At 37.8% G+C, this 18,000-nt stretch overlaps 1 protein-coding gene across 1 annotated transcript in view; it reads right to left on the reverse strand.

The window, feature by feature from the left end:
• The window catches only part of ANOS1 (anosmin 1), a 256,068-nt gene that overhangs the window by 102,490 nt on the left and 135,578 nt on the right, over positions 1-18,000 (reverse strand). Inside the window, exon 3 of the mRNA XM_036746532.1 lies at positions 10,429-10,491. Coding sequence (XP_036602427.1) covers positions 10,429-10,491 — 63 coding nt within the window. The remainder of the gene's footprint in view (positions 1-10,428; positions 10,492-18,000) is intronic.

An 18,000-nucleotide genomic window follows, 5' to 3' on the forward strand; every position in this document is an offset into this window, starting at 1 on the left:
CATTCCTACATGGAAAGATGATGTGTATAATTCATGAGACCTCAGTATTAGGGTAGCTGAAGGGAATATACATATATACATACATATATATGTATGTGTATATATATATATATATATATATATACACATATGTATGACAGAGGGCACAGGGTGAGTTGAATATGAAGAGATGATATCTAAAAATATAAAATCAAATTAAGGGATGAGAGAGGAATATATTGAGAGAGGGAGAAAGGAGAGATAGACTGGGGTAAATTATCTCGCATAAAAGTGGCAAGAAAAATCAGTTCTGTTGGGAGGGAAGAGGGGGCAGGTGAGGGGGAATGAGTGAATCTTGCTCATCAGATTTGACCTGAGGAGGGAAAAACATACACACTCAATTGGGTATCTTACCCCACAGGAAAGAATGAGGAAGGAGACAGAAAAGGGGTGATGATAGAAGAGAGGGCAGATGGGGGAGGAGGTAATCAAAAGCAAACACTTTTGAAAAGTGACGGGGTCAAGGGAGAAAATTAGATAAAGGGGGATAGGGTAGGAAGGAGCAAAATATAGTTAGTCTTATAGTATTGTGGAAGTATATATACTATATACTATAAGACTACATACTTATAGTATATAGTCTTATAGTATTGTGGAAGGATTTTGCATAATGATACACATGTAGCCTATGCTGAATTGCTTGCCTTCTTAGGGAGGGAGGGTGGGTGGGGAGGGAAGAGGGGGGAGAATTTGCAACTCAAAGTTCTAAAAGCAGATGTTCAAAAAAAAGTTTTTGCATGCAACTAGGAAATAAGATATACAGGCAATGGGGTATAGAAATCTATCTTGCCCTACAAGAAAGTAAGGGAAAAGGGCATGGGGGAAAGTGGGGTGACAGAAGGGAGGGTTGACTAGGGAACGGGGTAATCAGAATGTATGCCATCTTGGAGTGGGTAGAAATGGGGAGAAAATTTGTAATTCAAACTCTTGTGAATATTAATGCTGAAAAGTAAAATATTAAATACATAAATAATGATTTTAAAAAAAAACTGCATGGTACATTATTTATTACTAAAATGGTGTCAAAAGACTTGAAATGTCTTACAAAAAAAGATTCATCTGGAAGACAAACTGAGTTTTCTTTCAACTGTCTTGGCTTCAGTCTATACCATATGCATAATGGGTCAATGTTTAATCATAAATGGGGAGCAGCGAAGGACTGTTGACCAATAAACAGTCTGTGCCACACTGCAAACAGAGCCTTATGAATGCTGAGATGCTCATCTCTTTAATCAAAGTCAGGCCCATCTCATAAAAGGAGGCACATCAATAGGAGGGAAAAGCCCAAAGAATTAGATCCTCACAGATAATCAATATTCTTGAAATGGACCTTCAAGGTATATGCTACTTGGCTGCAGATATTGTGGCTACCTTGCCTGACTTTTCACCATTAATTTGCATCTACTGTCCCTACCCTTCAAGATTCAATTAACCTCTCACACAGAAGGAAACCAGAATTACTCCGCCTAGGCAGAATTTTAATAAACTAGGATTTGGTACAGAAGCCCTTAATGTTGCTGTTGAGAGAACAGCAATTATAGTATCTGGCTGTGGCTCAGAATCTCAAGTGAGAAAAGCTTTTCCCTTGACCTTCAACTGAGTTTTCTCTTCCCAAGGACCAAATACAGGAGCATCATACCAACACCATTGCTGCTTAAGGATAAACATATTTGTGAAAAAAGAAACGAAAGTTGAATTGTACATCTTTACTACACAATGCCCCTTTTCATGGCACATAGGATATATTACAAAGTGATTCCTCCTAAGGAGATATAGGAATAGTAGGAAACGCTAACTCAACCTACCTGTGAACTTTATCACTCTCTTCAGATTCCTATTTTTACCTATCTGCTCTCTGTTCACATCTGGATAGCTCTCTTTTGTTACCTTTCCAGAGACCAACCAAAGGAGACCTAGGCCCACCAGCACATGAAAGAGACAAAGTCACTTTCACAAATGCCAAGGAACAAAGGATGATGAAAAGGAAAAGTCAGGGGGGAAAACGTCTTTGGGAACATGATATATGTAAGAGAAGTCAGACAAAAAGGGAAAAACAGTGTATGAAATAAATGTGTGCACAGGTCTCTGTGTGATTTGGGTGTGCTTTTGACTTCATTTGATGTGTATTTATCTGTGCATATATATATATATATATATATATATATATACACATATATGTATGCGCATGGGCACATATATGTCATTGACTCAAAAAACAAGAGAACTGGAAGGACCTAATAGGACATCTCATTTTACCCATAGTCTGTGAGTAAGCCTCCCCCTCCACCTCCCCCTGCCCCTCCCCCCCCATGCTCTGCCCAAAAGAAGGTACATTACCATGGCAGAAGGCTACCTCCTTAACTTCTGGTTTACTGACTAGTTTTCTTTCTCAAAAACCAAGCCTTAAACCCAATTCACTCTGGAGCTCATAGATTGGACAATAGGTCCCTGCCCTCCTTGCACAGAGTAAACATAAATACTAAATAGTAACTGTTTCCTTTTTGGCCAGGAAGGCTGAGGGTCTTCGCCTCCCAGTTTGATTTTTTTTTTTTTAGTTTTGATTAAAGGGGCCATCCCTTGACTCACTTTTTAAAGAGGCCTATTCACCAAATGGGCGTTACCTCACTTAAAGTGAGAACCTGAAAAGAAGGTAGCCTAAAAGAGCCAGGGTCTCCCAATGCATACTGGGCCATCTCCAGCCTTCCTGGTAAATATTAGGCCACTGGACCCAGATGGCTCTGGAGGAGAAAGTGAGGCTGGTGACCTTGCACAGCCCTCTGTCACTCAAATTGAAGTCAACTGCAAGTGATGTCATCATTTCACTGATGTCATGGTCCTCTTCAAGAACAAAGGACAAACACAACAACAACAACAACTCCCAAAGTTGTCATCTTCCCTTTTCTTAGAAATCTCTAATGACAGAACATACTATCTACTAAGGAGGCCCATACTGCTTGGGATTTTTTTCCCTTACATCAAGTTTAACTATGTTTTATTCAATTTATACTGATTGTTCTTATTTTCTTTCTTCTGGGACCAAGTAGAAAAAATAAAATCTAGTTCTACAAGTAAGCTTTTTAAGTACTTGAGTACAGCTATCAGAGCTAAGTCTCTAAACTCCAGACTAAAATAACTAGTTCCTCCAATTGAATGAATGAATGGATGAGAAAGCATGCTGTAAGTATCTACCATGCACCAAGCACTGTTATAAGGGCTGAGAATATAAATACAAAAGATAGTTCCTTCCCTCCAGAGAAGTATATTCTCTTGGGGAAGCCAATATACATAGGGAAGTCTGGAAAGGTATGGGTCCTTTCAACCAAAAAGTTGCAGAGAGGTGCGTGAAGCAATAAGTGGTTAGATTGCAAAATACCCCGCGCAGGAGCAATTAATCAACTAGCTTTTATTAAACACCTAATAGGCATTAGGCATTGTACTATACTCTGAAAATACAAAAAAAAAGGCAAAACAAACTAAAATAAATAACAGCTCCTGTGCTCAAGGAACTCATAGTCTAATGGAGGAGACAACATGCCAACAACCATGTACAAACAAGATGCATACAGGATAAATTGGGGGTAATATGAGAAAAAAAAGGCACTAAGATTAAAAAGGACTAGGAAAAGGCATCTTAGAGAATGTGATACTTTAGCTGTGACTTTAAAGGAAGAGAGATAAGCCAGCAGGCAGACATGAGGGGAGAGAGTATTGTAGGCAAGGGCGACAGTCAAGGAATTAGAAGACGGAGGGTCATGAGGGAAACAGCAAGAAGGCCATTTGAAGTGTATCACAGTGTCTGCAGAGGGGAATAAAGTATAAGAAGACTGGAAAGTTAGAAAGGGGAATGGTAATGAATGTCTTTAAAAACCAACGAGAGAATTTTATATTTGACCCTGGAGGTAACAGGAAGCCACTGTAGGTTAGAGAACAGGGCTGAAGGAAAAGAAGTCAGACCTTCATTTTAGGAAGATCAATTTGACAGCTGAGTGAAACATGGGATGGAGTGGGAAGAGACTAAAGGCAGTGAGATGCACCAGAAGACTATCACCATAAGTCTACATGTAGCATATCGAGGGCTTTCACTGGGGTAGTGGAAGATCAGGGCAGGAAAAAACCAGGGATATTATTAAATTCAAAGCTATAGAACTTGCCCACCAATTAGATATGGGGGAAAGGCATTTACAAGCATAAGGAATCAAGGATGACACCTAATTTTCAAGCATAATGGACTGGAATAATGGTAGTACCCTCAAGAACTATAGAAAAGTTAGGAAGTAAGGAAGGTTTTGGGGGAGGGGTGATAATGAGTTCAGGTTTTGACATGTTGAATTTAAGATGTCCATGAGACATCAAATACACGTGTCTAAAAGGGAGTTAAAGATGCAAGACGTGAGAAATAAAGAAAGAGGTTAATGTTGGACAAGTAGATCTGAGAATTTTCTGTATAGAAGTGATCATTGAGACCCTGGAAGTTGATTAGATCACCAAGCAAAATAGTATTGAGAGAGAAGAGACCACAGCTTTGAGGTACACCTAATTAGTGGGCATAACCCAAATGAAATTCCAGCAAGGAGACAGAACCAGGAGAAAAGACTGTCACAAAACCTAGAGAGAAAAGAACATCAAGGAGAATGTGATCAACAGTGTCAGAGGCTGCAATGAGGCTGATAATGAGGATTAAGAAAAGGTCATTAGATTTGGCAATTAAGAGATCATTAATAACTTTGAAGAGAGTAATTTCAGTTGAATGATGAAGTTGAAAGACTGCAAAGAGTTAAAAAGAGAGTGAGAGGAAATTTCAGAAGTGGAGACACCTATTGTAGATAACCTCTTCTAAGAGTTTAGACACAAAAGGGAGGAGAGCTATAGGATGATAGCTAGAGGAGAGAGATGAATCAAGGTCAAGGTAATGAAGGTCATGGTTAGGATGAAGAATAGATTTTAAATTTTCAAGCCAGAAAGGTGGAACGACCACAGATTACAATCAAATAAAGGAATTTCAAAGTTCATTAACATGGGTGTGGAACATTTGTGGGTGATGACAAGATCAATGGTATTACCTTTCTGTGTATCTCTGGTGGGCTGGAGGAGTGAGCCATGAAAAAATGACTAAGTTAAGGAATTGAGAAGTTAAGGTATTTGAGGGAATATCAATATGCATGATGAAGTCCCATACTATATAGGCAGGATTTGGGGGGAGAAAAGACTGTGAGAGCCAAACACAACTTATCGAAGAAGGAAGAATGTCCTGGAGGTCCATAGAAAACAGCTATCACAATCTTGATTGGGTGATAAATGAATACCTAATGAACCTTAAAGGAGGAGAGTTACTGGGTAATGGTAGTGAGCAGGGAGCCTGGAAGTGGCAATGAAGGAAGAAGGAATAATCCAACTCCCCCATGTTGACCAGTGAGTCTGAGTGAATGAGTCAAAATACAACCACCTCTGGAGAGGGTAGCCAAGAAAGCTGTGTTACCAAGAGGGAGCCAGGTCTCAGTGAGCAGAAGAAGATGGGAGAATAAGGAAAAGGTTTAAGATAAAATCAAATTTGTTATCTATGGATCAGAAATTCCCAAGAGCAGTGTCAAAGGCTTCTGTGACTTTAGAGTCAGAGCTTGAGTTGAAGGGGATGAGAATAAGGGAGTAATTAGTGAAGGATGGAAAATAGGGCCTGAGCAATGAAAACCAGACATTCTTAATCATTAGGATGAGATGGGTATGATCGGTTGGATGTACATTAATCATTGAAGACTGAGTTCAGGTATGTTATCATTGTGTACAGGGGTTCATCCTCAGGTAGTACTATCCCAGGAGATCAGACAAGTGTGAGCAGCTGGAAGTAGGGAGTATATGTAGGTTATCCAGGCAGGGACAAAGCAGACTTTAAGGAGCTGTAGGTGGACACAGATGGTGCCTGCCTGGAGTGTGATAGAAGAGCAACGCAGATTTGATTTCATCATGATTTATGGTTTCAGAACCGAACGGGAAGAGACAGCTAAAGGTTGGGAGTGAAGGTAAGCACTGCTGAGACTCTCTTAAAATAGTGGTCAAGTCAACAAGAATTTATTAAGCACTGTACTAAGTCTGGGAATACATGTACAAACAGAAAGATACTCCTTGCCCTCAAGGAACTTATATTCTAATGAATGGAGGAAGATAATATGTTTCAAGAAGAAGAAGAAGAAGAAGGAGAGGAGGAGGAGGAGGAGGAGGAGGAAAAGGAAGAGGAGGAAGAAGAGGAGGAGGAGCAGGAAGAAGAGGAGGAGGAGAGAAAAGGCAAAGTTCAAAAACAAAGTCCAGAGAGTCAAGACTAGTGTCTCTAGAGGAATGAAGAATAGCTGGTCTGTGCACTTTCCTTAAAATGGAAGTTCTGGCAGGAACGACCAATCAAAGGAATGGCCCAGGGGCAGAGAGTATTTCCACTGTGAGAAGATCTGAAATAGCCCCAGGTGGGGAGGCTATAGGGGCAGGGTGAACTTCCAGGCTGGGGAGGCTGCTATGACTAGGTAGATCCAGTCCAAAAGAGTCAGGAATGGAGCTTAGGGAATGATGAAGGTGCTAGAAAGACAATCCCCTCTGGAAAGGAGGGTCCAAGGGCAGAAGTCTTAGAGATGAAGTCTTACAGCCTCCCAGTCTCTGGTGTAGGAGGGAAGATAGCTGCCCTGTGGGGAGATGCTTAGAGAATATAGAGTGGCATTCATCTCAAGTGTTTATCATTCTGATCACCTTCCTCTGACTACTCTTCAAGTATCAGGCTATTGTTTCCCTCATACAAGACACTATGCCCTTTAGTGCACTCTAAGGTCACAAGACTTTTCTGGTTGCTACATCATACTGTTGACTCACATTGAACTTCAGATCCATTAACATATCCAAATCTTTCCCAAATTGTTTTCTAATCATATTTTCTCATTATTAAATGAAACTTTTAGAACCCACAAGTAATATTACACCTGTCAGTATTGAATTTCGTCTTATAATATTGAGGTCAAAATTTGAGCCTGTCAAGATCTTTTGGATCCAGTCATCTAAAGCTGCCCCTCTTGGCTTTATGTCATCAGTATATTTGTTAAGTATGTTCTCTATGCTTTCAACTAAATGGCTAATGACAATTTTAAATAGCATAAAGTCAACCAAGCATAAATCCCTGGAGCATTCCACTAGACACTTTCTATCAAATTCAACTGATGTTCATTAATTACTGATTACTTTTCAGATCTGTTCATTCAGTCAATTTCAAACTCACTTAATTGTATAATTTGATGATGATGATGATGATGATGATGATGATGGGGCAGCTATGTGGCACAGTGGATAGAGGCTGGACCTCGAATCAGGAAGACTCATCTTCATGAGTTCAAATCTGGCCTCAGATATTTGTTGGGCAAGTCACTTAACCCTGTTTGCCTCAGTTTCCTCATCTCTAAAATGAACTGGAGAAGGCAACGAGCCATTCCAGTATCTTTGCCCAGAAAATCCCAAATGGGGACATGAAGATTCAGACACAACTTAAAAACTCAATGAATTGATGATGATGATGATGGTGGTGGTGATGATGACGACAATTTACACAGCATTTCAATGCTTACAAAATGATTTCCAAATATTTTCTCAATTTATCCAAACAGAAACTATGGGAACTAGGTATTACTAGTATCCCCATTTTATCAATGATAAAACTAAGACAGATAAGGGTTAAGTTACTTGCCCGGGGTCAGTCAACTGGTGTTTGAGGAAGGTTTTGAACTTGGGTCTTCCTGACTCCAGGTCTAGTACTGTACTCATCTAGTCTCAACCTCCAAGGATGATTGTGAAAATCAAATGGTATATTCGAAAAACACTTAGCACAGTGCCTGGCACATAGAAGATGCTATATAAATGCTTAGTCCCTGCCCCATCCCCCAGTCTACATTTCTCCACATTGTCTGCAATAATAGGATTAGAGACTGTCAAATGTTTTCGTAAAAATCTAGGCAAACTATATTTATGGCATTTTCTTGGCACACTATGCCTGGCAAAGTCTGTTCTTGATGGAGCAGGTTCTTTGTCTCAGCTCAGGTGCTATTTGTATGACCTTGAATAAATTGCTTAACCTCTTTGGATTTCAGATTCCTCATCTAAAAAATGAGGTGGTTGGACCAGATAACCTCCAAGGAATTTTCCAACTCTAAATCTATGTCTCTGTGAGTGTCGCTCTTTTTTCTGATATAGGAGCACATTAATTCTTCTACAGGCACGTTCAGACATAAGTTTAAGAGAAGAAGTGACAGAGGCAGGAGCCCATGTAGTATGTGTTTGGATCATATAGAAAAATATGGTATTGGTTTTTATTCATGATTTTGTTATATTTTATCAAAAATATTATTAAACACTATATGACACCTGCATTATACTAGGTGCTCAGGATACAAACACAAAAACCAAACAGTCATCACCCTCAAGAAGCTTACATTCTAAATGGACAAACAACATGAACATACAGAGACAGGTATATTATAACACATATATACACACCAGATGTAAAGGGATACACGTACAGTTATACCATTGATCTTGTCATCACCTAAAAATATTTCACACTCATGTTTATGAGCTCTGAAATTCCTTTATCTGATTGCAATCTGTTGTCATTTCACCTCTCACTCTGCCTTGAAAATCTAAACCCCATTCTTTATCCTAATCACTACCTTCATTATCTCTAATCTTCCCAGTTCTTTCCTACGACACCAGCCTTACAATGGCTATACTCTCTTCCCTTCCCCATTCTTGATTCCCAGGTAAACCAATTCAGCTCTACCTCTTTTCTTGAACCCCTTACTTTTTTATTCTACAGATTACAGAAAAGATAAGGCAGCAATTTCCATAAGATAAGAGAATCCTGAATTTAGAACTAGGCAGAACTTGTCTTTGTCTCTGTCTGTCTGTCTCTCTCTTTCTCCCTCCTTCTCTCCCTCCACCCCTCTCTCTCATACACACACACACACACACACACACACACACACACACACACACACACACACACACCCTATGTCCTTGGAAAAGAGGATTTTGAAAATTCTCACTACATTGTTACAAATAAAAGTATGAAATCATTCAAACTCCTCATATAATCATAGCTTCTCAAGGCTGAAATAGTATGGTGTATGGCAGAGGGCAGGAGCAAGCATTAGTTCTACTGATTTGGCTGTTGATAGAGACACAGGGATCTGGACTCAGGAAGACGTGTTTGAATCCTGCTGTAGACACATGCTAGCCGTCTAACTCTTAGCAAGTCACTAAACCTTTCTGCACTTCGGTTTTCTCATCTGTAAAATGAGGATAACAATAGAATCTATTTGCAGTTTGTTGTTGAGTTAATGCATGTAAAGCACTTTGCCTACCTCAAAGTGCTGAATATGTTGGTTATTATTGTTTATTATTATTATTGGAGTCCCAAGCTCACTATATTGGTTTATCTTCAACTTGAATATTTAAGGGCATATTTTCATTTCATTACCAAATATCTCTGGTGATATATAATAAATGAAGAAAATATAGTAAACTCAGATAAATGAAATAAAATTAAGGATCCTGGGTGAATGCTTAGAACAACTAGATCTCTGTACAGAAACCAGCTAAACTGAGCGCTTCGATGTCTGAGAACTTAGGTTTTTGACATCATCTGAACAACTAAGACTAGAAGATTAGTGCTACATTGCTCCAAATAGTTGAATGATAGGTACTTTTTAAAGTATTATTTGGCTTCTGTTTCTTTCATCAGTGACTGGAATGTGAATAGCAGAACTTCTATTTCAGGAAGACAGTGGGCATCATAGTTTGACATAGTTTGAGTGAAGACCACAGTTGTAAGCAGGGTTGGACTTGGAAGTCAGGAAAGACCTGACTGGATTCAGTTCTGACTCAACAGTGTCTACTTGTGTCATCTTGGGTGAGTCACTTACCTTCTATGAGCTTTAGCTTCTCTATTTAAAATGAAGACAATGTTTGCATTACCTATGTAAGGGTTCATATGAGAAACACACTTAAAAAAATAAAACTTTAAATTGTTACATGAATTGTTAAATAAAATGACATTATTATTAATTAAAATACCCAAGTAGGCAAAATTTGCTTTTGGCAACTATGTCCTTTCCACATAACTATTCACCATTTAGGTTTCTTTGTCATTTCGTGAACTGGATTAAGGAACAAGTAGTAAAGTTTCCATCTTTTTGTTTGTTTGTTTGGCAAAGGTTAGAAAACTTACTGCCCTCCCTAGTCCACTCTCAATCTAAAAAAGAAAATAAAAATCTCCCTCCTTCAAAGTCACGATTTGTCTGAGAATCTCTCACCTTAATTCTCGAAAAGTTCTAGGACTAAACTATGAAATAGTTTATATGGCTGACGTACCTCACAAAAACTTTGGCATTGGTTTTTCTTTAGCTCCCATGATTCTTTGCAGGGTTCCAGGCACTAGGATGAAATGAAAAAAGTATATATTAGAATCAAACAAAACAAGAAATAATGCCAACCTGAACTTTTTTTTCCACCTTAACTGCATCCAATTTAGCTTATTAAAAAAAGTTCACAAAACCATTTGCTTCAGTTTTGTATTAATACTGCATTCAATGCATAAGAAATAAAAACAGATTTACTGAACTTGACCAGAGAGTCACAGGGTACTTAGATATATGCTAAGGATAGAAATATCTCAACACAAGTGAATAAAAATGTTACATATTGTGGAAAAAAATTCAAAGAAGATGTAATGACCAAGGATAGATACGTAAAACTTTATGAGAGCAAGATAGCATTGTACAGTGGAAAGTACACTACACTTAGAGTCGAGAGACCTGGGTTCAAATTCCATTTTCCATACTTGGTACTGATGTGAGTATGGATCACTCAACCACTTCAAGCCCTAGTTTCCTCATCTATAAAACAGATAAAAGTTTCTGTAGTACCTACTTCATAACTACCTTTCTAATAATGCAGGGCAGGACCCATGATGTCTTTTTATAGTTCATTGATTTTAGCCATCTAATTCTATTTTTTAAAAACTGCCTTTTTGTCAATAAAGATATGGACTGAAGATGTCTTGTAAAGTTGCATACTGATTAACATTTAATTTTTATTTAAACATTATTACTTCTTAGACCCAAATACTAATGACAAAGAATACAAAACAATAGCCCAGTTTTTTTTCCCCCAAGGTGGGGAAGGGAATATAACAAGCATGTTTGGTTAAAAAACAGACAACAACAAATAAATATAATCTACTTTCTAAGAAGAGCTTTTGAGTTCTTCATTTCATAACTTATGCCTTTGGAAAAACAGGCTCATTTTCAGAACACAGAGCAGAGGATCTGCTTTGTCATGTATCTCACCTACAAAATATACAGGGAATCTCAAAATATTAGTGCAGATTAAGCTTTAAAAAGCACAATAAATTTAAACTGCCCTAAGACATATGTGTAAATACGTAAATGTGACAGTGCACACAATCTTGTGAGGTAAATAATGGAACCCTGACATTTGCCATATATGGGTACTAGCTTCACTGGCTCCTCCCTCTCACTAGCATTCTCCAAAACAGACTAAAGATTCAATTTTCAAAGCAAAGTTTTATTGGAGGAACATTGCTCTAATCCCAGTGGGAAGGACCAAGGAATGTGTTCTGGGTTAGAAGCCAGGAATCCTGGGCTCAAATATCAGCTCTACCACTTACTTATGGGCAGTTAGTTGGCACAGTGGACAGAACACTGGGCCTGAAGTCAGCAGCTTCAGGCACTTATTAGGTGGGTGACCCTAGGCAACTTAAACTTTGTTTATCTATTTCCTCATCGTTAAAATAAGGATAATAATAGAACCCAACTTTCCAGAGCACCTAGATGGCACAGTGGATAGAGTGCTGGTCTTGGAGCCAGGAAGACCTGAGTTCAAATCTGGTCTCAACCACTTTCTAGCTGTGTGACCATGGGCAAGTCATTTAACCCTGTTTGCCTCAGTTTCCTCATCTGCAAAATGAGTTGGAGAATGAAACAGCCCAGTATCTTTATGAAGAAAACCTCAAATGGAGTCATGAAGAGTTGGACATGACTAAAACAACTTAATAATAACAACTCAGGGTTGTTGTGAGGATCAAATACAATAATCATTGTAAATTGCTTAGCACAGAGCCTAGGATACAGTAAGTACTATAAAAATGATTGTTATTATTATTATTTACTATCTAATGGACTTTGGCCAAGTCATTTAATTTCTCTGGGCCTCTGTTTCCTTATTCACAAAATTAAGAGGTTGGACTACATGACCTCTGCGGTTCTGTCTCCCTCCAAATCCATGATTCTCTTATCTTATGGAAATTACTGCCTTATCTTTTCTAGGTTTTTCAGAATCAATTCTTTGGCTTCCTAAGATTAAGTCAATGTCTTACTAGAAGCATCTGGCTCCTAATGAATAACATAGAATAGGCACTTCCTGACAGCCCAGAATACTGCATTTATACAATGAATAATATATAGATTATCTAAGAAGTACTATTCTTTACTTACAAGAAAACGTAAAGGTCTAAGTAGCAATTCCTCAGTAAATGTTATACATTCCCTATAGACTAGAAAAAAGAGGGACACGGAGATGGTATGAAAAGCATTTTATCTTTTCCCCCATAATTTTGTTTTTATAACTCTTGGTATTCTTTAATTTTTCAAAAGATATTTGATCTTGGTAATGAAAGGCCAACACAGATATCATTATTATTATTCTTGCTTCCTTTTTTAAAAGACAAAACCTGTGATTTCACTGCTAGAAAAAAGATCCTCTCCCCAGACAGATCAGTATGTGCTCTCCAGCTTCATGTCTTAAGACTTGCCTGGGGGCACTAATACTGACTGATCTGTCCAGAGTCACAGAGCTAGTATGTGTCAGAGGTGAGGAACTCCTCTGAGGGTAGCTCTCTAACTCTGTCATACTACCTCTCAAAAGTTCCTATGGCCATTTTGGTCATCTGATGGCCACAGTAAGTAGCAACTTATAACTTAGGAACATGCACTATTATAATGAGAGACTTTGTGTGCTATGACCCAGTACTCACTGACATAATGTAGATTCCAGGGTCATCGCCATAACATGATGAGGCATGGTGTAGGACTTTGTTAGAGAAACTAAACTATAATCAATAATTTCAATCAATCACAAACATTTATTATATATCCATTATTTGAGAGATACTGCTATGCACTAGGGATAAAACAGCAAAAATGAAGGAGCTTGCCTTCCATGAGGTAAGCAAAGTATATGCATGTAAGTAAGATACTATATATAGGCAAATTAAATAGAAAGCAATTTCAGGGTGGGGAGGGTAAAAGCAGCTTGTGGATCAAGAAGGGCCTTATGTCAGAAGTAATACTTCAGCTGAACTTTGTGAAGGAAGGTAGGGATTCCAAGATCTAATGTGATTCAAGTGATGATGGGTTCATTTTAGGTATGAGGATCAGCCTATGCAAAGATGAAAGATGTAGTATCACATGTGAGGACAGCATTCAGGACAGTTTGGCTGGACTGAAAGGTTTGTGAAGGGTATTAATATATTAAATGATTTATATATTAAGTATTAGTGGAAGCTAGATGATACAATGAATAGGCACTGAGCAGAAGATCTCAATTTGAATGTGGTCTGACGCTAGCTGTGTGACCCTAGGCAAGTCATTTAACCTATGTTTGGTTCAGTTTCCTCAAGTGTAAAATGGGGATAATAATGACACTTCTTCACAATATTGTTGTGAGGATCAAATGAAATAATGCTTGTAAAGTGCTTAACACAGTGCCTGGAACATAGCAGGCTCTATATAAATGTTATTTATTTATTTTTATTTTTATTATTATTGCTATTATTAATAATTATTAAATATTGTTTTATTTAATTTGTTTTAATTGAATTTATTAAATTTTATTTAATTAAATTGTTAACTAATGATAGCAATAATAAATCATTATAAAAAAGCTAGAAAAAATAGGTTAAAGAGCTTTAAATAGCAAACAGAGGGGTTGAGTATTTTATACTACAGGAAATAAGGGTATCAGTGGAGCTTTCTGACCAGGGGAATGGTCAGACCAGTGCTTCAGCAATTTCACTGTAAAGCAGACTGATTAATGTAGGCTCTCATTCTCCTGTATAGCACAGATTTATTCATTGGGTTACAGATATTAGAACTGCCTCCTAATGACTGGTAGACTGAGTCTAAGAGAATAATGTACTCTCATTTAAGGATACGTCCCTCTGCAGTTTTGAAATGAGCTAAAAGACCAGTTTGGGTGGTGGTGGTTGTTATGGTGGTTGTCATTCTTGTGTACTTTCTGCTGCTTTTTAGAACACCTCCTTTACCTTTGACTGTATGCCTTCTTTTGGAATGCAGAAAGTTTTGGAAGAGGGGATTTCTCCTTTCATTACATCAAGGAGCAGCAATAGCTACCTACCATATAAGTGTGCATCAGTGGTAGACATATGCTAGTGTGTAGCCTGAAATGTTGAGCTGAAGGATAGTTTCTGAATGTTAACCTCCCATGTAGTGGATGGTGGGATTCTGAATTCCCCAGAAAGCATGGTCCCATAAATTAGTCTTCAAGCCAAGGAAGTGAAATTTCCTGGGCAGCACCTGCTTTGGGAATTGCCTTGTGGTTAAACTCAAGTATGAGAGTTCTTTGAGGTTGAGCTTTGGGGCACAAGCCCACAAGAGGTAGAAGATTATTTCTTCAATGGCATGTTTCTAAGAAAAGGAAGAGAATCATTCAGCAGCTGAAGAACTAAAACCAAGGCATGGGGATGAAGAGACAAGAAATCTGGACCTTGATATAACTATTATCAGCATGAGTTGGAGTAAGTTACTTACATGGAGTAAGCCCATGTAAAGGGGAATGAATGCATGTTTAGTAGCCCCCAAAATGTGTTTGAGGTCGAGAGTGAGTTTAATGGACTATTTGAAAGCTTTAAGTTTCTGTATATGTTCATGGATCCCTATGAGTCCCTTTCCAGTACATTTGCTGGAAATGGGGAGGGGGTATCACATAATAAAGCCTGCCCCACACCTGATACATATATTGTACATTAAGAGATTATAAGACTTGAGAACTGATTAGCCAACTTTGGAAAAATTTAGATATGAACTAAATCTAAGCTTTATTTCAGTGATTTCCTCAGACTAAACTCTGGCCAAAGAGGCAAAGAGAGAAACTGACTCTATTTGGTTCGGGTTGCCAGGATCAGATCTAGTTTGCATGAGACCAGAATCTTTAGGGAGAGTGGATGATAGATTACATTGCTTTGGCAGAAAGGTGGTAGATAGAATGTTATTAGGAGAGACTAGAAGCAGGGAGACAAGTTAATAAGCTATTGCAGTGGTCCTGAGAATAGTGATGAGGACCAGAACAAAGGTGGTGGGTGTGTCAGGAAGGAAAAGAAGACAATTTCAAGAGATGTGGATATGTTGCACAGGTAAAACCGAAAATCTTTGGCAACTTCCTGGATCCTGGGGAGATGAAGGGAGGGTAGGAAGCACAAAATAACACTATGGTTGTGAACCTAAATGACTAACAATAGTAGCGTTCCCAACAGAAATAGGGAAGCTAGGAAGATGGAAACATGATGAAATCCATTTTAGACATGCTGAGTTCGAGATTCCTACAGGATATTCAGGAGGACATGTGGGACTATAAACTCAAGAAAGAGACTAAGGCTAGCTATGTAGATTAGGAAGTTCAATGCATAGATGAGAAATATTAAACTCATAGGAGGTGGTGAAATCATCAGTTAGCTGCTCCTCTTCTTCTCTCTTACCTCTACCTCAACTCCCACCCTCCCCCAAAATACTAAATTTACTTCTAACCAGCTTCCAAAATACTCAGATACTCAAGTCAAAACAAATACCTTCTAGTCTACTTTGGCCAGTTTTCAAAATGCTAATGATAGCTAAGCATAGCTATCAGCTTGGGATTCACACCTATTCAATTCTACCTCTCTGTGGTCTGTCACATTTAGCCAAGTTCATTTTAAAGTTATAACTCAACTTCTATTTTTCTTTGCAAAAAAGCATCGAGCCATGTTTTAGAACAAATAATGTATGTATGTATGTATGTATATAAATTATGCCTCCAGATCCATTGAAAAGACAAAAATCAATGTTATTTTCCTACCACCTATTTGAGTAATGAGTTTTTTAATAATTTATATGCCAAGATTTGCAAATCCATTTATCACAGTTACATCTGAGATTTTAAGCATATATTCTACTTTCCTTATTTCTAATAACAACTTATCAGTACAGCTGAAAAATGTAATGCAAAGATGTTATCAATGACAGCCAATACTTTCTTTTAACAGCCTGCTACACAAAGTAACTGACAAGAATGTGTGTCTGGGGGTACCAAGCTGAAAGAAACCCTAGCAGTGGTTTGCCAAGAGTTCTATTTCTGGGGTATTTTGTCATTCTTTTGGCCAATAAAATAATTTTAAACAAAGGTTTAGAAGAGAAAAATGACAGACAGTCCTCTCACACCCCATATAGGAAAAGCATATTCCCCATTTTCCAAGATAATTAAAAATGCTTGCCAAGAGTGAGCAGTTCAAAATCCTTCTTCTGTGATAGGAGAGAATGTGAGAGAAAGAATGCCATGAACAGTCATCTGCTTTGGAATTCATTACAGGCAACAGCTACTCTTACCATGACATTTTATTGCATGTGACTAAAGAAAGGGCAAGACAAGACAAATTTGATATTTTTAAGGATTTTACTTGGTCTGAGCCTGATTCTAACCTTGATCACTGCTTCAAATGCAGCAAAAGAAAGCTTCAAAATTCAAGGTGAGTCTAATACTAAGAAGTGTCTTTGGAAAGGTATAAGAACAATGGATTCAGAGAATGAAGTAATCTCAGGCTATTTCTCTGATTTACCTTCCCTGAAAGTCAGTGGTTTATTCATATGCCCTTTATAGATGATTTGAGTATTTATAGTAGACAAAATAACTTACTCAAAGTTGTTTTTCAAACAATATTGCTGTTACTGTATACAATGTTGTCTTGGTTCTGTTCATTTCACTCTTCATTATTTCATGCAAGCCTTTCCATGTTTTCCTAAAATCATTGAGCTCATGATTTCTCATCATCCACATATATTCTTGATAGTCAATCTTCTGCTGATGAGCCTCTTCCAGCTAAATTAGGTTGATAAAACACTAGCTTTAAAATGTAAGTTTATTAGGCTTGACCAGCGCTTACTCTTCTCAAGTATGGCCTTTAAAAGCCTAGGATCTCCTCCATATTTAAGAAGCATCTTTAGTGTAGGAGTAAGTACTATGATTATTGAAAACATCTGAGGCATAATTTCAGACAACAGTGACATATTTTTGCATGTTGCATTCCAAAATTGTAAAAATGCAATAAAATATATCCCAAAAATTAATTTGTTTTTAACTCTTTATTAGTTAAAAAGAAGCAAATAAGTCCACGGAAAGGAAGGAGTTATATAGATTTGTCTTGGGAGAAAATTATAGTTAGAGAAGAATGAATGTTGTGAATTACAAACCAGTATACCTGTCTTCAGTCAATTCTATGTATTAACACCAGAACAGTTTTCCTAAGACACTTTATTCTGCTGAAGAGACTTTAATTATTCTCTATCAAACAATGTCCAAATTCTTCAATGTAGCATTTGAGATTTATGTCCACTAGCTATATCTTACTTGGCAAAACTTATTTTTTTCTATACCTTAATATGAACAATTTCCTCCAGTAAGGCTACTCTCTATACTCTCAATACCCCAACCCCCCCTCCCCACAGACAGACAGACAGACAGACACACACACACATACACACACACACACACACACACATTTTACTCATTTACAGTATCACCTAATGCCACAGTTGGAAGAGACATTAAAGATGATCAAGTCTTACTTTCAGATTAGATGACAGAATTTAAGTTCAT

The sequence above is a fragment of the Trichosurus vulpecula genome, chromosome 2 (genome assembly GCF_011100635.1).
Source record: "Trichosurus vulpecula isolate mTriVul1 chromosome 2, mTriVul1.pri, whole genome shotgun sequence".
NCBI classification, from domain to species: domain Eukaryota; kingdom Metazoa; phylum Chordata; class Mammalia; order Diprotodontia; family Phalangeridae; genus Trichosurus; species Trichosurus vulpecula.